Genomic DNA, 26022 nt, shown 5'->3' with positions numbered 1-26022 from the left:
GAGCCTCCCCACTCTGCCTCGCGGGCACGAGCCTTCCCCTCGCCACCCCCGGACACGCCTCTCCCCGTCCGCACTGACACAAGCTCCGCCCATCGCCGCGCGAACCCGAGAACACCCCGCCCCACGTCGAGGCCCGAGCCTCCCATCCCGCCGCGAGATCAGTGACGACAGCGCGCGTGCCGGGTGTGGGTAGAGCGCGCCTGGGGTGGGGGAGGGGCCGAGGTGTGAGTGTGAGTGTGTGTGTGTGCGCGCGGTGATGGGGGTGTTGTCAGGCAGTCAGTGAGTGAGTGAGTGTCGGTGTGCAGCATGGCGGGGCTGTGTGCGCGAGGGCAGTGGAGGAGCTGCCCTCACCGTGACCCCGAGCCGCAGTGTCACCGGGAGCGGCCCCGGCCCCGGCCCCACTCCCACTGGACAACGTTATTAGTGGGCGCCGTGCAGCTGCTGTTAGCGAGTTTCCCACAGGCCATGGCCGCCGCTCAAGGTTCGCATTTCATCCTTTGTGTTTTACACCGGGGGGGGGGGGGTTGTCAGCGTTGGGTTAGTAACGCCGGCGGCAGAGTGTCCCCTCCCCCCCCCCCCCCGGTGACCACGTCCCGTCCCCCCCCCGGTGACCACGTCCCCCCCTCCTCCCTCCCCCCCCCGGTGACCACGTCTCTCCCCCCCCCCCCTCCCCTCCACCCCCTCCCCTCCACCCCCTCCCCGGTGACCACGTCCCCCCCCCCCCGGTGACCACGTCCCCCCCTCCCCCCTCCCCCCCCCCCCCCCGGTGACCACGTCTCTCCCCCCCCCCCCTCCACCCCCTCCCCTCCACCCCCTCCCCTCCACCCCCTCCCCTCCACCCCCTCCCCGGTGACCACGTCCCCCCCTTCTCTCCCCCCCCTCCCCCTCCCCCTCCCCCTCCCCCTCCCCCCCCTCCCCCTCCCCCTCCCCCTCCCCCCCCCCCCCCCCCTCCCCCTCCCCCCCCCCCCCCTCCCCCTCCCCCCGGTGACCACGTCCCCCCCTTCCCCCCCCCCTCCCCCCGGTGACCACGTCCCCCCCTTCCCCCCCCCTCCCCCCCTTCCCCCCCCTCCCCCCCTTCCCCCCCCCTCCCCCCGGTGACCACGTCCCCCCCTTCCCCCCCCCTCCCCCCCTTCCCCCCCCCTCCCCCCGGTGACCACGTCCCCCCCTTCCCCCCCCCTCCCCCCGGTGACCACGTCTCTCCCCCCCCTCCCCCTCCGGTGACCATGTCCCCCTCCTCCCTTCTTTCCGGCGGGGGTGAGGGGGTGACTGGGGGCCGGGGCCGGGCAGCAGCGTGCAGTCCCCGGGCCGTGCCTCCCCTCCCCTCACTAACACCGTGAGCCACGCTGCAGCACAGCAGTCCCCGCTGTCCTTTCAACCTTTAAAGGCTTCACCGTTCCCAGCGAGTGTTTCCTGTTTGATTTTCGCATTTTCTCCGCGTTTCGAGGCGGTTTCGCTTTCACTCAAACGTGTGTGTGTGTGTGTGTTTCTCTTGGTTCAAACAGCCCTCGCTGAAATGCCCAATGTGGTGGAGCTCTGGCAGGTAGAAGAGGGAGATGTGTTCCTTCACACTCAGGTGAGAATTTTTAATTAACGGTTCCTTATGTTCGTAATATTCTGGGAAAGGGGATTCCTACACCTGGCTGTCAAAATCTGTCTCTGTGATTGCAGTATAATGCCTTTTGTTAACATATCAATTTGACTTCCGAGGTGTCTCAACCCTCAATTATGTATTTGTCTCTTTCTGATGGCAAGAGCTAATTAAATATTTAGAAATGCAATAGAATGTGCACACTAACTTGTGCCACTTGGCTCCAATTGAGTGAACTTTCGAATACATCCATTTTTTTTGTTTCAATACAAACCTGCCAATATTCGTTGTTCAGCTTTGGCATCACTGACTTGTGCTTCTTTGCTTTGTTAGCAGGTTATTTTAAAATAAGTTAAAAATAAGATAAAACTGGCATTACTCTATTTAGATGATTTGCATTTTTTAATTAAGAAAGTTTGGCAAGTTGATGCCTTGCTTAATGGTTCAAGCAGGAGTATCCAAGGTAGATGTTAAATTCTTGTACCCTGGGTCAGATCTTTCTTGAATCATGTTGATATGATTTCTAGTATAAGAATTTATATTCCAAATTATATTCGTACGGTTAAATGCCATGATTTTGGGAGTGAATTGACTTTAAGGATTCTAGTGAACTACTTATGAATTCTTTTTATACAGTAAAAGTAAATGTCCATGTTGACATAGCAACCGACTGTATTGCGGTAGCTTTAATTTAGTGAGGTGGACTTATGAAGAAGTTAAGCCAGTAACTATGTTTGAGTTTACAAACAAAATTTGCTGTAAAGGCCCTGCCCACTTGGCAGTGATTGCAAAATTCTAGAGTAGTATTTTTAACCTTTTCCTGTGCGTTTAGGCCGTCGTACATAAGTGTGGCTGAAGGCCTGCTGATTGTGTTGTGAGCTGCTGAACTAGTGACCCCTTCCTAACCTATAACATTGATAACTTCTCAATTTGTTCTGATTCTTTAACAGTATAATATCCCAGAATTTGTTAATCCCCTGTTTGAGTCTCTTTGAAATTGCTCAAAAGATTTGGGGAAATCACAGATTACAGCTTCACACTGACACACGCTGGGGCCAGTGTAGTTGACAGGTGCATGCATGAACTAAGAGAAACAGCAATTTTCTTCTGTTGCTCTTTGATTTGTTTAATTCTCTCCTACTGGGCAAAGTCAGTTGTCATCTTCAAATGAGCCAGATTAAATGTGATTTACAATGGGGAAGGATAGGTTGATTGTTTCCTCTTGCGGTAATGATATTGTTCAGATATCAGATGCATTCTATGATAGTCTTACATGCTGAACTCTGCAGTGAGAATCATACAGCATTGAAATATATCACAACACATTTATTAATGTGGGTGCTATCACTGACTGAGCAATGTTGGATGTTTATTTATAAATCAAATTTCAGAAGACAAATTGACCATAGTTAATACTCAGCGCGTTTTTGTTAGAGGAATAAAATGTCCCAAGGTGCTTCACAAAAGTACTCAATGAAATTTGACACCAAACCGCATGTGATATTAGGACAAATTACCAAAGGCTTGGTCAGTCAGGTTTGAAGGAGAAATTAAGGGTGAAATGAAATGGAGTGTTATGGAGGGCATTCCATAGTTTAGGGACTAGTTAACCATAGGTACATCCTACAGTAGTGAATGAAAATTGGATGTGTGATGGATTTGGAAATGTTTGGAGGGTTGTAGCATTTATAAAAAGGTACAGAACAACCGTCATTATCATAGAGCGATTTGGCGATAGAATGAAAAGTGAAGATGATCATGTGATTGATCAGGTCAATAGCTGCAGAAATGTCATGGTGAATGGCGGACCAAATATTCATCAGTAATGGATTTGAAAGTGTGTTTGTAAGTGACGTAGAGTTATAGTCATACAGCATGGAAACAGACCCTCAGTCTGTTCCTGGCCCATATCTCTGCAAACCTTTCCTATTCATGTACTTATTCAAACATTCTTTTTAAATATTATATTCACATCCACCACTCCCTCAATTCATTCCACGGGTGAACCACCCTTTGAAAAAATTTGTCCCTTATCTGTTTTAACTATCTCTTCTCTCACCTTAAAGATGTGCCCTCTAGACTTGAAATCCCCCATCTTCAGGAAAAGGCATCTACCACTGACTACTTACAAACCTCATTATTTTGCAACTTCTATAAGGTTGCACCTCAACCTCTTACGGTCCACTGAAAGAAGTCCCAGCCGATCCAGCCTTTCTTTATAACTCCAACCCTCTGTGCCCCAGCAAAGTCCTGGGAAGTCTCTTCTGAGCCCTCTCCAGCGTAATAATATCCTTCCTATAACTGGGTGACTAGAACTGGACATGGTATTCCAGAAGAGGCTTCACCAATGTCCTGTACAAACTCAACATAGTTCCTTCTCCAAAGGAGTTGGGAAATATTTTTACCCTGGGCATAGGCATGGAGAAAATGGGTTGGGATGGGAAATAGGACTATAGTTCGCATGCGATTCAAGGGTGTGATCAGAATACTTTATCTTAAAATAATGATCTGACTGTAGTGGAAACAGAGACAATTTGAGGAATCACCCATTTGGAGAGGAACAGTTTTTTGAGGTTAGTGATTCTGTGGATTAGTGCAAAGGGTTTTCAAGGCAGGGTTGGTAAGTATATTTCGGACTGAGATTGCTATTCATAAATGGAATTACTGGTTGTGGGGATAAGGCATAACAACAGTTAAGTCAAGGATTACCAGATCATCTATAATCTCTTTGAATGATGGAGCAGACTAGTAGGCTGAATGGCTTGCTTCTCTATGTCTTATGGTCTTGACATGACCGATAACTCCATGCCACATTTATGGTCATTGCTGTGTGCTCTCAGCATAATTTTGTACCATTTGAAATGATTCAAAACCATTTTCTGCTTCCAATTTTTAATTTCTCCCCATTTTGCTCTGTCAAAACTAGCAGGAGGTTGCTTGTCCTTTTCTCATCGTGTTGTTTTGCCTTGATTTTTAACTGAAATATAGCCATGTAAACTTGCAGTTTTGTAACAGAGGGCGAGTGTCACTTGGTGCAAAGGTTGAGGGTGGAAAGCGTTAAAGGTATCTTAGGAATTTGCCAAGGTATTAGGGTGGACAATAGAGAAAGAAGATTTTAAAGGAAGAGTGAGAAAAGATGAGTTGGTTAATGGTAGAAATGGTGGGGGACTAACGATTAGGCCATAGTGTGATTTGCAGATATGCTATACTTCCCTTTTTTCAGCCTAGACTTAGCAAGTGATGGACGATATAGTTAGGATGATGTTATCATCTTCGAATCAGGATTCCATAAACTCAAATGGTAGATGGAGTTCAATCTGGATAAATGTGAGGAATTGCATTTTGATATAACTAACAAAGCCTTATGCAATTAAGGGTAGGGGCTTGAGTAGTGTTGTAAAACAGTGACCTTGGTGTGCAGGTGCATGATTCTTTAAAGTTTGCACTACATGTACACAAGGTGGTTAAAAAGGCATTTGGTATGTTTACCTTCATTGCTCGGTCCTTTGAGTGTGGGGTTGGGACATTATGTTGAGGTTGTACAGGAAGTTGGTCATGCCTATTCTGGAATCTACGTCCAGTTATCGGGAGGATATTATCAAGTTGGAGAGAGATCAGAAGAGATTTATCAGGATGTTGCTGATTATGGAAGGTTTGAATTACAAAGAAAGTCTGGGACTCTTTGACTGGAGCATAGGATGTTAAGAGGCGACCTGATAAAAGTTTATGAAATAATGAGGTATCGATAGCGTTGATGGTAGTTGTCTTCTCCATGAGATGGAGAACTTTAGGGGGCACATTTTTAAGGTGAGAGCAGAGAGATTTAAAAAAGACATGAGGCAAATCTTTACACAGATGGTGCTTTGCGTGTGGATGTGGATACAGTTAAGTTTTAAAAGACATTTGGATAGATGCATGAATAGGAAAGGTTTGGAGGGATATTGGCCGGGAGCAGGCAAGTCAGACTAGTTTAATTTGGGATTATGTTTGGCATGGACTGGTTGGACCGAAGGGTTTGTTTCCATGCTGTATGATTGTATGACCATCCTGTTTTTGCAATATTTAGAGTAAGTTGATGGATGGCAGAGGCCCTCTTGACAAATGTGTAGACATTTCTGCTGAGGGGGGTGGTGAAGGGTTAGCTTGGTTCACCTTTTGGGGAAAGGAACGTTGTGAAGTATGATGCGCAGTTGAGATTGATGCTCTTAGAGAGATTTAGAAGGTGCCTCACGAAGTATACATCTGGCATTGGGAGGCTTTTAAAAACCAGTTGATTAAAGTGCAGGACATGTATGCCCTTCCAAAACTGAAGGATAGGAAAACAGGATTCCGGAACCATGGATGACAATGGAAAAAGGAAGCAAAGGATAAATTGAAGCAGCTACAAACTGACAAAGCCCTGGAGTGGAGAGAAATGAGGAAGGAATTTAAATGCAGAATTAAGAAGGCCAAAAGGGACCATGAAATGTCTTTAGTAAACAGGGTTAAGGCAAATCCCAAGGCTTTTTCTGCATATATTAGAAGAAAGAGGGAAGCAAGGGAAAGAGTAGTCTCACTCGAGGACACAGGAAGGAATTTAAGTGTGGAGATGCAGGAAATGGGAGAGATCCTTAATTGTGTATGTTGTATCGGTATTCACCAAGGAGAAGGACATGATTGCTGCTGAGGTTAGGGATAAGTGTGCAAATATTCTAGAGAATGTCAATATATTGAAGGAGGTATCCTAAATTGCATTAAGGTAGACAAGTCCCCAGGGCCAGATGGGATCTATCCCAGGTTACTGCGATAGGCAAGGGAAGTCGTAGCTGGGGCATTAGCAGATATCTTCATATCCTCTTTGACCACAGATGAGGTTCCAGAGGATTGGAGATTAGCCAATGTTGTTTCCTTGTCTAAGAAAGGAAGCAGGGATAGTCCAGGAAATTATAGGCTTGTGAGCTGACATCTGTGGTGCGGAAGCTCTTGGAGAAACTATTGAGGGACAAGATATATGTACATTTGGAAGAAATGGGTTAGTTAGTGACAGGCAGCATGGTTTTGTACAGGGAATCGTCATGTTTCACCAACCTGGTTAAATGTTTTGAAGAGGTGACTAAGATAGTTGAGGGAAAGGCTGTGGATGTCATTTATATGGACTTTAGTAAGGGATTTGATAAATTCCCACATGGCAGATTGGTACAAAAACTAAAATCTCATGGGATTCAGGGTGAGTTGACTAGATGGAAACTAAACTGGCTTGGTCACAGAAGACAGAGGGTAGAGGTGGAAGGGTGGTTTTCAAAATGGGGGCCAGTAACCATTGGTGTTCCATAGGGAACCGTCTTAGACTCAAACAACAGAAAACCTATGTAAATAATCTGGAGGAAAATGTGGGTGATCTGTTCGGTAAATTTGCAGATGGCACAAAGATTGATGAAATTGCTGATAGTGCCAATGATTGTGAAATGATACAATAGGATATAGATCGTGACTTGGGCACAGAAATGGCAGATAGAGTTTAATCTAGACAAATGCAAGGTGAGGCATTTTAGAGGATCAAACGTAGGTGTGAATTATACTGTAACTGGCAGGACTCTTGGGAACATTAACATACCGATGGATCTGGGTGTGCAGGTCCACTGTTCCCTAAAAGCGGCAACACAGGTGGCCAAGGTGATTGAGAAGGCATATGACATGCTTGCCTTTATCGGCTGGGGCATGGAGTACAAGAGTTGGCAAACCATATTGCAGCTTTCTAAAACCCTTGTTAAGCCGCATTTGGAGTATTGTGTGCAGTTTTGGTCGCCACATTACCAGAAGCTTTGGAGAGAGTGCAAAGAAGATTCACCAGAATGTTGCCTGGTCTTGAGGGCATTAGCTATGAGGAGGAAGTAAGGACTGGAGATGCTGGATATCAGAGTTGAGTGTGAGATACTGGAAAAGCATAGCCGGTCAGGCAACATCCGAGGTATCCTTGGAAGAGGCTTCGCAGCAGGGTTGAAATCAACTAGTAGAAAGTGAGGACTGCAGATGCTGGATGCTGCCTGATCTGTGCTTTTCCAGCATCACACTCTTGACATTGGCTATGAGGAAAAGCTGAAAAGACTGGGATTGTTTTCACTGGAAGCACAGCGGCTGAGATGTGACCTCTTAGGGGTCTACAAAATTGAGGCATAGATAAGCTGGATAGTCAGAGGCTTTTTTGTTCCAGGGTTTAAGTTTCTTTTACAAGGGGCCATAAGTTTAAGGTGTGAGGGGGAAAGTTTTTAAGGGAGATGTGTGAGGGAAGGTTTTTCATGCAGAGAGCGATAGGAGCCTGGGATGCACTGCCAGATGAGTTGGTGGAAGCAGGCACGATGGCCGCATTTGAGGCATCTGGATGGTGAAATGAATAGGGAGGGCAGAAGGTTGGTTTGTTTTTAGTTTAGTTAGGATATGATTATCACGGACTTGGAGAGTCGAAGAGTCTGCTCCTGTGCTGTACGTTTGTTCTTTGTTTGTTCTTTATATGCAGGAACTGTCAGCTAATCAGAGGAAATAAGCACTTGCTCCAAGGTTTGTTATTTGCATTTCATCTATTTTTGCAAAGAGGTGTCAATAGCTCACCTTGGAGTCTGATAAATGTATTTTAAAATTCACCAAGATTTGTGTGATAAATACTTTATGCAATTCACCTATCACCCAGCTGCGTGACCATCGTGCATATCCCCTAAACTGTTTAAATAGTCTAGTCAGTTCCTTATAAACGGAAGAAAAGCATCACGGCCACAGTACTGGTATCTTAAAATGTTTGTTCCATTTCCCTCCCCTTGGATGGTGTTTTATCTGCTGTCTCCAGTTTTAGATTTTTATTTCAGATTCCTAGCATCTGCAGCATTTTACTCTTTTTCATTTTTTTTGCAGAATTTTGAAATTGAGCATAATGCACCTCATGGGTGACCTTTGTTTTTGAATTGCGATGTGTATAAAGGACACTTTAGAATCATACTGGCGATGGTGATTATATCGTCATTTAAGTAAATTAATTTTGCTCTCCTCTTGCACTGTAGGCTACTTCTGAACAGAGTGTAGATGAGCTGCCTCTGGAACAAAGGTAAATTTTGATTTTGTTTCCACGTTGTAGCTCTAACCATTACAAAATGACAATGAAAGTGGAGTTAGCTATACTAAACTGAAAGCTTTTAAAGTAATTGTATCTTATATATGGAGTTTGATCCAAAAGCTATTTATTAAAATCTAAAATGTATTGGTTTATAATGTTGTAGTGAGCTGTCAAGCTGGTAAATTGCTAAATTCCAACATGTTTTTTGAACTATATTCAGAGCATTCAGAGCAGTAGATAGGTGAAAAAGTCAATTCCCTCCCATTTATTAGTCAATAGTATGTTCTCAAAGTGCTTGTGTGCAATTGTTGAGTACTGGATTACATTCGTTCTGGCCCATACTCCACAGATAAATCCCTGTCATTGATAGTAGAGTTTTTTTATGCTTATGTAGCAAGTCCTGTATTTCTTATGAATATAAAGTAGTTTTGAAGAGTATCTTTTAGCTCCTCTATTAGAACCAACCAGCTGGTGTGCAGAATAAAGCATCTCTATTCCCAAATGTTCTTTGGTTTCCCTCCTTGCTCCCTCAAAAAAAACTCACCTTTCTTCCCTGAACAGAGGTAGAAACAAGTTATTTGATACCCTTTGTGACAGGAATTCAGGGTGAGTGATGCATTTCTTTCTTTCTCTGGAAAGCAACTTCAGTCCAGTGCCAAATGGAGGCTACAGGGAATTGGATCGGACCGAATAAAGTATTTTAATTTCCAGTATTGAAGCATATGGATCCATTACGATATTAACCATAAAATAGATGTTGAAGATTCAAACTTCAGTTTCAATGGAGGTTTTACATTTGTTTTAGAACTTGCTGGAAACAATTTGGTTCTTTGCTTTTTTGAGTAGTGTGTGTGATGAAGGCAAGTGTTTGGAGGAGTTGCAGTGGGGATGGGCTTGGAGGGTAGTGCGTTGTGACAGCAGAACTTAGGAAGATGAAGGAGAGGGTTTAGTTGAGAGATGAACACGAGTGGAGTGGGTGCAGGGTAATGGTGAGGGTAGAAGTCTCTTGTAGGTACAACAGTAATAAGAGGCCCGATTAGGTATCGAAAAGAGGATTTATACTTAGAGGCAAGAGGCATGGCTGAGATGTTAAATAATTACTTCTGTCTTTACCAAGGAGATAGATGCTACTGAGGCCATTGTGATAAAGGAGGAAGATCTGTCACTAAAAATGTTCAAAGTTGATAAATTGGATATATTGGATAGACTATCTGTACTTAAATTTGACAATTCACCAGGACCAGACAAAATGCATTCAAGGATATTGAAGAAAACAGTGGAAATTGGGGCGGCACATTGACTTAGTGGTTAGCATGTTGCCTCTCAGCGCCAGGAATCTGAGTTCGATTCCAGCCTCAGGCGACTGTCTATATGGAGTTTGCACGTTCTCCCAGTGTCTGCATGGGTTTCCTTCCACTGTTCAATGATGTGCAAGTTAGGTGAATTGGCCATGATAAATTGCCTATAGTGTTCAGGGATGTGTTAGGTAGGGGTAAATGTAAAGTAACAGGGTCAGGAAATGGTTTGGGTGGGAGGTAGATATGCACTTATTTCCACACTCAGGGATTCTATGAAATTACAGGGGTAGTGACCTTAATCTTGTGGTTTTGCTGCGAGTTCCGGGACAATGCCAAAGGACTGGAGAAATGCAGATGTCATGATCTTGTTCGAAAAATGTTTCAAGGATTAGACCAGCAATTACGGACTAGTCAATTTAATTTCAGGAGTGGGAAACTTTCTAGAAACAATTTTTTAAGATAGAATGAGTAGTCATATGGAGGGTGGAAAGAGAATGGTTAGGAAGATGCACTATGGATTTCTAAGAGGAAATAGTGTTTGAGTAACTTGCTGGAATTTTAATTTTTTTGAACAGGTAATTGGGTCAAAGGGTGATGCTGTCAATAAGGTGTATGTGGGTTTTCAAAAGACAAACAGTACAGGGCAGCACAAAAGACCTTAGGTTTCAGTTCATGGTATAAAAGGGACAGTAACAATATGGATATAAAGTTGGCTGAGAAATAAGCAAAATAATGGTCAAAGGATGCTTTTCAGGCTGGACCAGTGTTCCCTGGGGGCCGACATTGGGACCCTTGCTTTTCCTGATTTTATGTAATGATCTAGATCCCAGTATGCAGGGGAAAGTTTAAAATTTTATCGATGATATGAAACTTGGAAGCTTTTTGAACTGAGAACATTGATAAGTTGAAATGGGTAGGTAAGTGTTGGGTGAAGTACAATGTGAAAAAATGAGTGGTGATGCAATTTGTTGGGAAGAGCATGGACAGACAATATGAAAATAGGGGTACAGGAGCAGCAGGACCTGTATGTATAGGGGAGACTAGTAGGTAAGAGAGCGAAGTTAATAAAGCTCATAGTATTGTGGGATTTACTAAGAAGGGCTTAGATTACAAGAGCAAGGAGGTGATCGTAAATTTGTATAAGGTACTTCCCAGCTGGTGCACACTAGTTCTCAGTGTCACACTTCAGGGAGGATGTGAACACGTCGGAGAAAGTGCAGGAGAGATTTATGAAAATACTTCCAAGGATGAGAAACTTCACTGAGAGGATAGTCGGGACAGTTCTCCTTGAAGGGCAAAGGTTCGGAGGAAATCTGATTGAAATTTCAAAATCATCAGAGGTCTAGGTACAGTGAATGGGGAGAGATTGTTCCTATTCTTAAAAGGATCAAGAATGAGAAGGCACCAATTTAAAGTCAATTGTAAATGTAGCACTTCCTGGATGTTTGTTGAAGGCAGTGTCATTTGAGGTTATTAACTATTATTTCTAATCAAAAATTATGCAAGACACATGGTGAATGGTACTGTCATAATCCTGATTGAATAGCAAGTGCAAACGGACTGGGTCAAAAGACTGCCTTCTGCACTGTAGCACTTTCATGATTCTGGGTGTTGATATGCTCTTTCATTCCATTGATAGGGTTGAATTTTGATCTCTTGAGTCCAAGAACTACAGCTTCCTTTGGGGGTGGCAAGACAATTTCATTTCTGCCATTTGTGTTTGTGGGAGGAATCTATACTCAAATACTACTGAGGTTTAGGGTGAATGTTCTGTTATGTTGAAAATTTTCTCTGATATGGTTTGGACTTGCTTCATGTAACACAATCAGCTTTCAGTGGTTTCCTCAGTCCTGGTTGTTGCTGTAAATTTTTCATGCTTGAAATGTGGCCGTTTTTACGCTACATGTTGCGTTTTGATATTTATGCCGGTTTAATGTGTTTCCTCACTTATGTCTTTCGTTGCTTGATCAGCACTGTCTTCTATTACCCTATAAGACCATAAGACCATAAGACATAGGAGTGGAAGTAAGGCCATTCGGCCCATCGAGTCCACTCCGCCATTCAATCATGGCTGATGCGCATTTCAGCTCCACTTACCAGCATTCTCCCCATAGCCCTTAATTCCTCTAGACAACAAGAACCTATCAATCTCGGCCTTGAAGACATTTAGCGTCCCGGCTTCCACTGCACTCCGTGGCAATGAATTCCACAGGCCCACCACTCTCTGGCTGAAGAAATGTCTCCGCATTTCTGTTCTGAAATGACCCCCTCTAATTCTAAGGCTGTGTCCACGGGTCCTAGTTTCCTCGCTTAACAGAAACAATTTCCTAGCATCCACCTTTTCAAAGCCATGTATTATTTTGTACGTCTCTATTAGATCTCTCCTTAATCTTCTAAACTCCAACGAATACAATCCCAGTATCCTCAGCCGTTCCTCATATGCTAGACCTGTCATTCCAGGGATCATCCGTGTGAATCTCCGCTGGACACGTTCCAGTGCCAGTATGTCCTTCCTGAGGTGTGGGGACCAAAATTGGACACAGTACTCCAAATGGGGCCTAATCAGAGCTTTATAAAGTCTTAGTTGTACATCTCTGCTTTTATATTCCAACCCTCTTGAGATAAGAGACAACATTGCATTCGCTTTCTTAATCACAGACTCAACCTGCATGTTTACCTTTAGAGAATCCTCGACTAGCACTCCCAGATCCCTTTGTGCTTTGGCTTTATTAATTTTCTCACCGTTTAGAAAGTAGTCCGTGCTTTTATTCTTTTTGCCAAAGTGCAAGACCTCGCACTTGCTCACGTTAAATTCCATCAGCCATTTCCTGGACCACTCTCCCAACCTGTCTAGATCCTTCTGTAGCCTCCCCACTTCCTCAGTACTACCTGCCTGTCCACCTAACTTCGTATCATCGGCAAACTTGGCTAGAATGCCCCCGGTTCCCTCATCCAAATCATTAATATATAATGCGAACAGCTGTGGCCCCAGCACCGAACCCTGCGGGACACCGCTCGTCACCGGCTGCCATTCTGAAAAAGAACCTTTTATCCCAACTCTCTGCCTTCTGTTAGATAGCCAATCCTCAATCCATCCCAGCATCTCACCTCGAACACCATGGGCCCTCACCTTGCTCAGCAGCCTCCCGTGTGGCACCTTATCAAAGGCCTTTTGAAAGTCTAGATAGACCACATCCACTGGGTTTCCCTGGTCTAACCTACTTGTTACCTCTTCAAAAAATTCCAACAGGTTTGTCAGGCATGACCTCCCTTTACTAAATCCATGTTGACTTGTTCTAATCGGACTCTGCTCTTCCAAGAATTTGGTTGAGTTATTTTAAAAGCTGAAAGGAGCTTTAGTATTTTAAGACAGGAAAGCAGAATATTGCAGGTAATGGAAATCTGAAATGAGAATCAGTTAAAAGCTGGAAAACCTCAAGGCCAGACCAGGCAGCAGCTTTGGAGAGAAACAGAATTAACGATTCAAATCCATGACCTTTCATTGAAGCATGTCATTGAGCTGAAACTTTGTACCAAATTTTGCCACTCGGGCCCTTTTTTAACAAGGTGTAATGGAGTTCTATGTTTCTGAGAGGAAATTCTGCTCCCTCAAATGTGGAGCCATACTTCCATCCTGGCAGTTATTTCATAGTGCAGCACAGCATGCCTCCTTTTCAAGTAGTCATCTGCTGTATTCTGAACAGTAAAGGAACTGTAAGTACGTCAGGTAAATATGATGCTAGTGGGCCAGATAAGTCAACTAAGGAGCAAGTTGGGTGACAGAGGTAAGATGCCACACAAATTTCAGGAAGTGTTAGTGAGAAAAGGGGTCAAGAGTCATGAGTAGGATGCCAGATGAGTGGGAGCCAAGTGTTTAGTAACTAGGGTGCCAGGGTGATGGGATGCCAAGGTTCAGGATGCAATGTTGCAATGTAAGTGAAGAATTCTTTAGGATAAGATGAAGCGAGTTCCAGAAATTGGGTCCTGTGTTTCCACTGACACAGGTGAAACTAGGACAAGAGGACATGACCTCAAGATTAGAGGGAGCGGATTTAGGACTGAATTGAGAAGGAACTTCTTCACCCAGAGGGTTGTTAATCTATGGAATTCCTTGCCCAGTGAAGTTGTTGATGGTACTTCAGTAAATGTTTTTAAAGCTAAGATTTATTTTGAACAATAAAGGAATGAAGGGATACGGTGAGTGTGCAGGTAAGTGGATCTGAATCCACGAAAAGATCAACCATGATCTTATTTAATGATGGAATAGGCCTGAAGGGCCAGACGGCCTACTCCTGCTCCTAGTTATGTTCTTAAGTGGGAAGGTGAAGAGAGTATGGTGATAAAACTAGACCCAACTAACCAGTCTTATGTCTCTTTGCGTGTGTGTCAGGTTTGGTGTGGTGGTGGCAGAGAGGTTTGTGTTCTCATAGGGTGTTGGGTCAGGGTCTCTGGGGCATGCAAGTGGTTTTGTGGGGAGGTGCAGTTAAGTTTCTGTGTGGTAAGTATAGGGTGCATTGAATAGGTACTTGGCCTTTAGACTGTATATTTATTATGCTGAGTTTTTCTGATTAGTTATTTTACTTAATTTAATCTGAATATTCCAAAGTCTCTGATTTAAATGGTAATTTGCAGAGGCCTATGTGCAACTCCTACCTACCCTGGAATAATAGCCTGGCCACTAGAAAATCCAGACTGTTAACTCTGTTTTTCTCCTTAAATGCTGACTGATCTGTATTTTTCCAGTTTTAATTTTGCTCTTACTTCAGTATGTAAAAGTTTTTTGTTTGTGATCAGAGATATTGTCAATTGTTTTAACTTTCATGTCAATTTTAATTGGGGGGGGGGGGTGATAGAAAAAGGAAAAGACACATCCAACACTGCCCTCATTCTGATGGCCACCTTTGTATTTGGCAGAATCAAGGTTCGTGTAGACACTGGGTACACAAACATCAAGTATCATAACATGCTGAGCTTCTTCCCATCCCCAATGTTGCAATGGATGGGTCTACTCCCAATGCTGCAGAACGCTCCACATAGTTGGACCACTTCATATCATCTGTCCTTTGTGGAAAAATTTGGAAAGAGAAATGTCTTTAACCACAAGTCCATCAGGAAGTGGTCAGCCCGTAGCATCCTCAAGAGCCTGGGGAAAGAGGAGAGGGTTGATCCTGAAAAGTGGTTCCCTGAGCAGACTCTCAGTCATTTGACATAATGCCTCAGTACCAGAACTTTCCAACAAGCACCAAGATATACCTTGGCTGGTGGTGAGAAGCATACATCCTATCAGATCGTTCATGCACGCCAGGTCTCTGTTCCACTGTGTGCTGCTCTCGAAACAACTGTGCTGGTGAAGAGACTGTCACTAATTTCTTTCTGGAATGTGCTTTTGCAAAGAAAGAGAGATTTTGTCTTTTTTTTAATCGTGATCCACCCCAGGCATCTCCATGATGCAGGACTCTGTGCTGTACAGGTTGTTCCCCTGGACATGCAGGAGGCAAACATCAACTGATGAAGGACCATCTATTTGGTAAAATATGCTCTTTGGTCTTCCAGTGTAAAGAGTTGACCTTGACTGCATGTTTCAGATTAGCCCATCCCAAAGTCCAGCACTATCTGCTGAGAGATGTACTAAAGCTCGGCACAACTGCCACCAAGGCGTAGTGGGGAAAGACAGCCATCTAGGGTCTTTTGTCAACGTGTAACGAATATCCGTTCAGTTGTTATACCCCATTGGTGCCTCAAAATGAATATAAATAGTTTCCTGCATAACTCAGAAATGCCTTTGTTTTTGCAACTGAAGCAAAGCTGTGAGAATATTAAAATTCCGATGTTTGTTTTTAATTCAAAAACTACACAGTTATGACTTAGAACCTTTTGAATGCATTTGTAAATTTTTTTTGTGAATAAAGTATTTTTTGAAATAAAAATTGCTTCTGGAGATTTGTTGTAGTAAGTAATGAATGAAAAGATCAGAAGTATGGGGTTATTGTAAGTTATTGTTCAAAAAGTGGGTTCAGTGACATTAATGCCCATAATGTGCACCTCAGTTCGATTTTCACTTTATTCATTGAATGTTTTTCGATACAAGATTTTAAAAAAAATGTTGGACCTTGACTTCTGAGTTGAAATGTCAGTTTAATGGAAATGCATGAGTGCTGATGTTGGGCAGTTAGGAGGCTTGTTCAAGTGTTTCAAAACAAAACCAATGAAGATTTGGGTGTGGTGTTGGTAAATAACGCAGGTAATGGAAAACATCAGGTTCTTTGGTGTATTTAAGGCATAGTGCTGGGAACTACAAAGGATTTCCTGCAGGAGGTAGAATTATCTTTGGCAGTCTTAAGGGAACTTTCAAAGCCCAGGTTGATTGAATTAGTGCATTAACTCGAGTTAGCATTGTCTGACACCGCTAACAAGGCAGAAATAATTGAGCGTCCCTCTCTGTCCCCAGTGACCAACTCAACACTGACATCCATTTCAAACACACTTACTCCCACAGCTACCTTGACTAAACCACCACCAGCACCAACCACCCCCACCCCCAACTGCCAGGAAAAACTGCATACCTTGCTTCTCTGCCTGTGCTGTATCTGTTCCCAGGAGGAGCAATTCCACTCCAGAACAAACCAAATGTCCTATTTCAAGGACCGCAATTTCCCCCCTCGTGATCGATAATGCTCTCCATTGAAACTCCTCCACTCTCTGCACTTGCACCTCCATCCCCCCACCTCCCCCCGGTCCTCCCATTCCACCCCATGAATCTTCAGATATAGTACACCTGTCGCCATTTTCGCCACCTCCAGTCAGATCCCACCACCAAAAATATATTTCTCTCACCACCCTCTGTGTTCTGCAGAGACCATTCTCTCTGTGACTCCCTTGTTAGATCCGTGCTCCCCATCAACCCACCCTCCTTACCCAGCACCTTCCCCTGCCGCAGCATGAGGTGCAAAACTTGTACCTCCATCCAAGGCCCAAAAGGATCCGATAGATTTTCCTACACATCCTCCCACCTCATTTACTGCATGCACTGATCTCTGTGTGGTCTCCTCTACGTTGGGGAGATCAAGTGCCAACTTGTGGGCGGCACGGTGGCACAGTGCTTAGCACTGCTGCCTCACAGCACCAGAGACCCGGGTTCAATTCCCGCCTCAGGCGACTGACTGTGTGGAGTTTGCACGTTCTCCCCGTGTCTGCGTGGGTTTCCTCCGGGTGCTCCGGTTTCCTCCCACAGTCCAAAGATGTGCAGGTCAGGTGAATTGGCCATGCTAAATTGCCTGTAGTGTTAGGTAAGGGGTAAATGTAGGGGTATGGGTGGGTTACGCTTCGGCGGGTCAGTGTGGACTTGTTGGGCCGAAGGGCCTGTTTCCACACTAAGTAATCTAATCTAATCTAATCTTGTGGAGCAGTTCAGGGTTACCCTGTGGCCAACCACTTCAGCTTCCCCACTCCTCAAAGGACATGCAAATCCTGAGCTGCCTCCACTGCCAAATCAAAGCCATGCGCCGACTGGAGGAAGAATATCTTATCTTCTGTCTTGGGAACTTACGACCACATGGTATCAACATAGACTTCACCAGTTTCCAAATCTCCTCACCCCCTACCTTAACCCAGATCCAACCCTCCAACTTGGCACCACTCTCTTGACCTGAACATCTTCCTTCCTGCCTATCCGCTCCATCCTCCCCACCAACCTATCACAATCACCTCCTACCTGCATTCACCTATTGCCATCCCAACTACCTTTCTCTTAGCCCCCTTTCCCCCCTCCACATTCCTGATGAAGGGCTAATGCCCAAAATGTTGACTTTCCTGCTCCTCGGATGCTGCCTGACCTGTGCTTTTTCCAGCGCCACACTTCTTGACTCTGACTCTCCAGCATCTGCAGTCCTCACTTTCTCCTAGAAATAATTGAGCCAGTAGCATGGCGCTTACACTGAGGAAAATACAAGACAGACCAGCACTTCCGCATTGTAAATCATTAGAATCAGGTGACATTCAATTAGGGTTGAAGCAGCATGAGCATGAAGAAACTAGAAATGACAGAAAAAGACAGTAGAAAAAAATAAGGAAAGGGCAATGGAAGTAAGATGACAGGAAATGGAAATGAGAACTAGAATTAGAACTGCAAGTGAGGGACAGTTAATATCAACTTAAGGATGCAATTGAATCAGGCGATGTTAAATATAATGCATGTCTCTTGGTAAGGAACCTAGGTTGGAAAAGGCCATGATCATATTGTAGCTTTAACTACAGCTAAGAGACTGGAGGTAAAGCTTGTTGTATTTGCTGAAGTGTGTTTGAGATGAGTTATAAATTTTTGTTTAAAGGGACAATAACCCCATTTCTTCAAGGGAAGTGTCCAAACCTTTATCGGTACCTAATAACATAGGAGCTACTCCAATTCCTTTGCTGGAGAAAGATTTATTTTTCCTTCCAGAGACTTCAGCCATGCTAAAGAGTTGTAATTGGGATAGGCGGAGAATATATTCCAATTATGTTGTATAAAGTTTGTTTGAAATGTGACTAATGGTAATTGGAGTAGTTATGAAATTATCTGTGGATGGAGTGATTTATTTCTAGGAAATGATTTGGAAAAAATGCAAGTTCTAATATTGCTATAGAAAGTCCTTTTGAAGCTAAAGAGACTGAACAGTTGCTGGAACAGATTGTGTTTTTTTTTGTTGTTTGTACAGTGATCAGAGTAATATCGAAACAAATTCCATCACCAGAGGCCACAGTAGTACCACAAGTGGATGTTAGAGTAGCTCAATCCCTATTTGAGGATAATTCAGAAGAGGTGTACAACGGCATATCTTTGTTAATTGAGGCTGAGGAAGCCTCAAATTTTTTGAAATTAGTAATGGATTAAAGAGATATTGGAAACGGCCAGGAAGGTGGAGTTGAGGCTGAGATGAAATGAGCCATGATCGTTTTAAATGGCAGAGTAAGCTCAAGGGGCTGAATTGCCTACTCTGGTTAGTTCTTGTGTTCTTATTCTTTCCTAAACATCTACACAGAAAATAAATATTACTGTTCTCTTTGCTTTTAAATTTTAGTTCAGTTCATGAACACTTATTCTGTATTGTATACTATAGAAGGTTTGGGCAACTGAGCAATAGGTATAGCATATTATCACACCATTGTTGCTTAGTTCCTTTTTAATTAGTTTAAAAAATATAATGTTTAACTGTGTTGCTAGGCTATCTGCACTTTCACCTTCATTAGTGAAGTTAGGAATATACTGGGCTCTGGATGTTTCCATTTAAAAAGTTCAGCCTAACAATCAAAATTGAATGTAGTTTTCCATTGTCCAGCTCAGCAAAATAGCTCTTGTTTGGTTCTGGTATATAAAAAAAATTACTAGATTCCATCAAGGCATCATAAAAATATTTTTGAACTACACAAACACAGAGAACAAGACTTTTTACTTACATTATTCCCTACATCTTGAGCACGTTTATGGTTCTCCTGCAAATCAATTCCCCTTAAACCTGTCAATTAGTCCCAGGTTGACAGAAGGCGCAGACTAAGTTTCTGTACGTAACAAGAATTACTACAAAGAAAACAGATTCCAAGTACAGATAAAAAATTATGAACTGTCAAAAGATTAATCTACCAGTTAAAATTCAGACCCACTTATAAAATATCCCTCTGCAATACATGCAGACACAAAAATAAATGTGTTATAAGCAGATGGGCAAACGAGGAAAGCTCTATTCGGCTTGCTGAGATCAGTTTGCTGATCAGAATGCTGCTTCTCGATCTTCTCCAGATACTTTCACTTGTTTACAGGAAGCACAGGGTGATTGGTTATTTAATAAAACAAAGACCTAAATATTATCTCAGCTTAAAGCAACTGATGAGACTGTTACCTTCAGACTGAATGCTTTTTACTACACAGCAGAATAGCTCCTTCCCTTCTGAGAGGCCGATTGGCTTCTACCCTTAACTTCCATACCCCCAAGCTGTTCAGTTATCCGGGAGCAAATGGCATAGCTGTTGACAGGCAGGAGGCCTTTGTCATTGTCAACTGGTCACCTGTAAGTAAAAACAATAACTGCAAATGCTGGAAACCAAATACTGGATTAGTGGTGCTGGAAGAGCACAGCAGTTCAGGCAGCATCCAACGAGCAGCGAAATCGATGTTTCGGGCAAAAGCCCTTCATCAGGAATAAAGGCAGTGAGCCTGAAGTGTGGAGAGATAAGCTAGAGGAGGGTGGGGGTGGGGAGAGAGTAGCATAGAGTACAATGGGTGAGTGGGGGAGGGGATGGTGATAGGTCAAGGAGGGGAGGGTGGAGTGGATAGGTGGAAAAGGAGCTAGGCAGGTCGGACAAGTCTGGACAAGTCAAGGAGACAGTGCTGAACTGGAAGTTTGAAACTAGGATGAGGTGGGGGAAGGGGAAATGAGGAAGCTGTTGAAGTCCACATTGATGCCCTGGCGTTGAAGTGTTCCAAGGTGGAAGATGAGGCGTTCTTCCTCCAGGCGTCTGGTGAGGGAGCGGTGGTGAAGGAGGCCCAGGACCTCCATGTCCTCGGCAGAGTGGAAGGGGGAGTTGAAACGTTGGGCCACGGGGCGGTTTGGTTGATTGGTGCGGGTGTCTTGGAGATGTTCCCTAAAGCGCTCTGCTAGGAGGCGCCCAGTCTCCCCAATGTAGAGGAGACCACATCGGGAGCAACGGATACAATAAATGATATTAATGGATGTGCAGGTAAAACTTTGGATGTGGAAGGCTCCTTTAGGGCCTTGGATAGAGGTGAGGGAGGAGGAGTGGGCACAGGTTTTACAGTTCCTGCGGTGGCAGGGGAAAGTGCCAGAATGGGAGGGTGGGTCGTAGGGGGGTGTGGACCTGACCAGGTAGTCACGGAGGGAACGGTCTTTGTGGAAGGCGGAAAGGGGTGGGGAGGGAAATATATCCCTGGTGGTGGGGTCTTTTTGGAGGTAGCGGAAATGTCGGCGGATGATTTGGTTTATGCGAAGGTTTGTAGGGTGGAAGGTGAGCACGAGGGACGTTCTGTCCTTGTTACGGTTGGATGGGTGGGGTCTGAGGGCGGAGGTGCAGGATGTGGACGAGATGCATTGGAGGGCTTTAACCATGTGGGAACGGAAATTGCGGTCTCTAAAGAAGGAGGCCTTCTGGTGCGTTCTGTGGTGGAACTGGTCCTCCTGGGCGCAGATACGGGATGGCATTTTTGCAAGAGATAGGGTGGGAAGAGGTGTAATCCAAGTAGCTGTGGGAGTCGGTGGGTTTGTAAAAAATGTCAGTGTCAAGTCGGTCGTCACTAATGGAGATGGAGAGGTACAGGAAGGGGAGTGAGGTGTCAGAGATGGTCCAGGTAAATTTAAGGTCGGTGGAATGTGCTGGTGAAGTTGATGAGTTGCTCAACCTCCTCGCGGGAGCACGAGGTGGCGCTGATGCAGTCATCAATGTAGCGGAGGAAGAGGTGGGGAGTGGTGCCGGTGTAATTACGGAAGATCAACTGTTCTACATAGCCAACAAAGAGACAGGCATAGCTGGGGCCCATACGTGTGCCCATGGCTACGCCTTTGGTCTGGAGGAAGTGGGAGGATTCAAAGGAGAAATTGTTAAGGGTGAGGACCAGTTCGGCCAAACGAATGAGAGTGTCGGTGGAAGGGTACTGTTGGGGACGTCTGGAGAGGAAGGAACGGAGGGCTTGGAGGCCCTGGTCATGGCGAATGGAGGTGTAGAGGGATTGGATATCCATGGTGAAGATGAGGCATTGGGGGCCAGGGGAAACGGAAGTCTTGGAGGAGGTGGAGGGTGTGGGTGGTATCTCGAACGCATGTGGGGAGTTTCTGGACTAGGGGGGATAGAACAGTGCCAAGGTAGGTAGAGATGAGTTCAGTGGGGCAGGAGCATGCTGAGATAATGGGTCGGCCGGGGTGATCAGGCTTGTGGATCTTGGGAAGGAGGTAGAACCGGACAGTGCGGGGTTCCCAGACTATGAGGTTGGAAGCTGTGGGTGGGAGATCTCCTGAGGTGATGAGGTTCTGTATGGTCTGGGAGATGATGGTTTGGTGATGGGGGGGTGGGGTCATGGTCGAGGGGGCAGTAGGAAGAGGTGTCCTCGAGTTGGCGTTTGGCTTCAGCGGTGTAGAGGTCAGTGCGCCAGACTACCACTGCACCCCCTTTATCCGCTGGCTTAATGGTGAGGTTGGGATTGGGGCAGATGGATTGGAGGGCTGTGCATTGTGAGGGTGAGAGTTTGGAGTGGGGGAGGGGGGTCAACAGGTTGAGGTGGTTAATGACCCGGCGACAGTTGGAAGTGAAGAGGTCGAGGGCAGGTAATAGGTCAGCACGGGGTGTCCAGGTGGATGCAGTGTGTTGGAGGTGGGCGAAGGGGTCCTCGGAAGGTGGGCGGGAGTCCTGATTGTGAAAGTAAGCTCGGAGGCGGAGGCGACGGAAGAAGTGTTCGATGTCGTGGCGTGTATTAGATTCATTGATGCGTGGACGGTGGGGGATGAAGGTGAGTCCTTTGCTGAGGACTGATCGTTCGTCCTCAGTGAGTGGGAGCTCTGGAGGGATGGTGAAAACTCGGCAGGGCTGGGGGCTGGGAGCTGGGATCTGGTGTGGATGTGGAGCTGGGAGTGGGGTTCGGAGCCAGTACCTGGAGTGGGTGTGATGGTGGGGGGAATGGCGGTGGAGGCATGAGCAGGGGTAATGTTCCCCTCGGGGTTCTGGGGGGTGGGGATAGTGACAGTGGGGTCTGTGGGGGGCATGTCAGCAGAATGCAGGTGAGTGGCGCTGGTGGGGGCGGAAGTGGTGATGATCATGGCAGTAGGGGTGGCGGAAGTCACTGAGCGTGTGGCATCAGCGATGACGTGAGGGCCAGAAGTGGCTGTGGGAGTGGCCATGATGGGGGTGGAAGTGACATAATCACTCAGCGTGGGGTGGTAGCTGCGTCAGCTGCATGGCTAATGGCATTTCCGAGGCCAGGGGAATCTTCTGGAATGTTTGAGGAGCGCTGGTTATGGAGATGGGTGGATAAAAGTTTGTTGTACTTGGTTTTTGATGTTTGAGATGGAATTGAAATACTGTTTGTTGAGAGTATGAATTCTCCTGAGGATGTAGTACAGAGTGGGTCCTTTGCAATTGAGAGTGTGTGGCCCTCAGCTGGGGCAGGGCTGACTGTAGAGAGGTTAGGTGCCGGCGCATTGCTGCAAGCGTGGAGCAGAGGATCCTGAAGGAGAACTGTTGCTGGTGGTTTTGAATCTGTAGTCTGTACTGTTTGTCTTGTTCGGGTCTGAACTCTGCTGGTTTAAAGGTGGTCTGGAGTCCGTGTGGGATGAGTTGGTTACGGAGGCATGCGCTGAGGAAGCAAATGTGGCTGTGGTACAGAGTTTGTTTCACGACATGGTTGAAGAGCTTCAGAGTAGAGGAAATGACCTGGGAGTTGCAGTGGGAGAGGGACTCCCTGAGATTCTTGTAGAGAGAGGAGGAAAACTACTTCAAGGCAGGCATCCTTGCAAGAGGATTCGCAGTAGGGTTAAAATCAACGAGGTAAAAACAATAACTGCAGATGCTGGAAACCAAACATTGGATTAGTGGTGCTGGAAGAACACAGCAGTTCAGGCAGCATCCAACGAGCAGCGAAATCGACATTTCGGGCAAAAGTCCTTCATCAGGAATAAAGGCAGTAGCAACTTGCCAGCCCAAATCTCCATTCATACGCAGCCCTCTGGCTACAACAGGAACAGTAGGAAGCCATGCAGCCCATTTGTATTTGTGCTGGCTCTCAGAATGAGCATTTAATTTGATGCATTGTCTCTGAAGACCTGCGCACAATTTGTTCCCTTACATTTAACAGTTGTAATTCACCTTTGTGTACATTGATTTGTATCTTTTTAATACTCTTTAGGGTATGTGTTCCAGGTCCTAGCTACTCATTACATTAAAAAAAACCTCTTTTAATTTTCCTTTTGCTTCTTTTGTCACTTACTTTAAAATCATGCTCCTTAATCCTTTCGCAATTGGGAACAGTTTCTCCCTCTCCATTCAATTCAAGCCCCTTAATGTGAATATCTCTTAGTTTTCCTTTCACCTTTCCCTTCATGAGAGAAGTTGTTTTTAAAATCCTAGAACCATTCTCATAAATATCATCTGCACTGTATCCAATTCCATCACATTTATTGCCCAGAACTGGATGCCGTATTCCAGCTGAGGTTGAAATAGTTTTTGTATTTGTACAAACTTGTGTCTGTACTCTGTGCCCTTGTTGTTAAAGCCTAGATTACTGTATACTTCACTAAGCATTCTCTCAACCTGTCCTGCCATCTTTTAATCTGTGTGCAAATGTATCCAAGACCTTCTGTTCCTCTTTTACAATTGTAGGTATTATCTAATCAATCCGTTCTGAAATGCTATGACACCACTGAATAGGTAGGTCTTAAACTCAGGGCTTCTTTATATTGTATCCTTTATATTGTCTCTCATTTTTTCTTTTAAGATGAATCATTCCCATCTCTATATTGAATTATAACTATTATCTGTCAGCTGATTCTTCCAACTTGTCTGTCCTTTATGAAGTTCTAAGCAGCTCTCTAAGATTTATGTCGTGAAGTTTTGAAAATTGTGCTCTCCATGCCATAGTCGAGAACATGTGAGGAAAAGCAAGGCTCCCAATACAGGCCCCTAGGGAATTCTGCTCCAAACTTTCCTGTAGCTTGAAGGTCATCCATTAACTATTCCTGTTTCCTGTCAATCAGGCAATTTTGTATCCATGTTGCACTTGTTTCTTTTATTTCATGAGCTATAACTTTGCTCAGCAGTCTGTTCTGTTGACTAACAGGAAACTTCGAATGTTTTGCCCCTCTTCTGAGCCACTGTTCCAAAATATAAATCTGATTTACATTTCTTCACAAAATGTTATCATACGGCATGAGAAATCTATTTAAGAATGCACCATCTGTGTGCTAGTGCTGCCTCAATCTGAGTTTATTTCTACCTTTAACATGAACACCACAGCATATAACAGCAGAACAATTTATAGAATTAATGTGCTAACCTAATATTACTGATCTAAATCATGTGGGTATACCAGTGAAAAAGGTATTGAGAGAAGGAAGAGTTCCTAACTGTGGTACAGTATGTTGCTTTTTTACAAAGAACCATGAACCCAGTTTCTCTAAGAATTGCTGATCACAATGTCCTGGGTAACTAGACTTTAATTGTTTTTAGCTATTAAAGGTATTTCATGAGAGCTAGAAATAATCTGAAAATAGTGGAAGCTTGATTGTCAGAAAATCATTCCTGATGAAGGGCTTTTGCCTGAAATGTCGATTTTTACTGCTCCTCGAATGCTGCCTGACCTGCTGTGCTTTTCCAGCACCACTCTAATCTAGACACTGATCTCCAGCATCTGCAGTTCTCACTTTTGCCAAGCTTGATGATTAGTCAGAATTTTCACTTGAACTTAGTTTAGTTTGGGAGGCCATTAGAAGTTGACCTATTATCAAGATTTAACTGGGCATAGTGCACTGATAATCATGTCCCAATTCTTCACAGGTCATCACAAAATTTGTGAATGTATAAAAATCCCAGTGAAGCCCCAAAATTGTCAGATTTTGAGTGACTCACTACTACCTCGGCCAAGTGCAGGCTACACCAGGTTCCTTCAGGAACAGTAAAATAAACACTATTAATTGTAACACACTTAATTTTTCTTTCTGTTCTTCATTAAATTATAACTTATGAAACTCTTAACTATATCCCCTCAAAGCACCCAAACACACACATGCTATAATCATAATTAAGATAAACTGTTTGATTTTAATCTAACACATGTATAATGGTTGGAAATAATATATACAATGTAAACACAACTTAGAAGATAACTTTCTCCCTTGTGGTCTGGACTAATTTTTCTCACAGTCCTTCTAATTTTTTGAGACACTTCTGACCATATCTTAATGGTTGTCTTTTGACTTGATGATTGATTAGATACTTGGTTGCTTTTTTTAAATGAATTCTTTCATTTAAGCTTCCTGATATCCACGAGTGAGAGAGGTGTTGTCTGCAATGTGAATGTTTTTACT

General features: G+C 44.4%; 1 protein-coding gene across 4 annotated transcripts in view; it reads left to right on the top strand.

The window, feature by feature from the left end:
- The first annotated feature begins 214 nt into the window (after positions 1-214).
- tmem131l (transmembrane 131 like) overlaps positions 215-26022 on the top strand; it is a 171718-nt gene continuing 145910 nt past the window's right edge. For 2 of the 4 annotated variants that reach the window (XM_072577926.1, XM_072577034.1), the window contains exons 1-3: positions 215-481; positions 1503-1573; positions 8617-8660. In XM_072577926.1, the coding sequence (XP_072434027.1) occupies positions 307-481; positions 1503-1573; positions 8617-8660 (290 nt within the window). In that variant the 5' untranslated portion in view covers positions 215-306. The remainder of the gene's footprint in view (positions 482-1502; positions 1574-8616; positions 8661-26022) is intronic. The other 2 variants (XM_072578720.1, XM_072579595.1) reach the window with 2 other exon arrangements.

Source organism: Chiloscyllium punctatum, chromosome 1 (genome assembly GCF_047496795.1).
Source record: "Chiloscyllium punctatum isolate Juve2018m chromosome 1, sChiPun1.3, whole genome shotgun sequence".
Taxonomy (NCBI): domain Eukaryota; kingdom Metazoa; phylum Chordata; class Chondrichthyes; order Orectolobiformes; family Hemiscylliidae; genus Chiloscyllium; species Chiloscyllium punctatum.
This window is presented reverse-complemented; position numbering and strand designations above follow the sequence as displayed.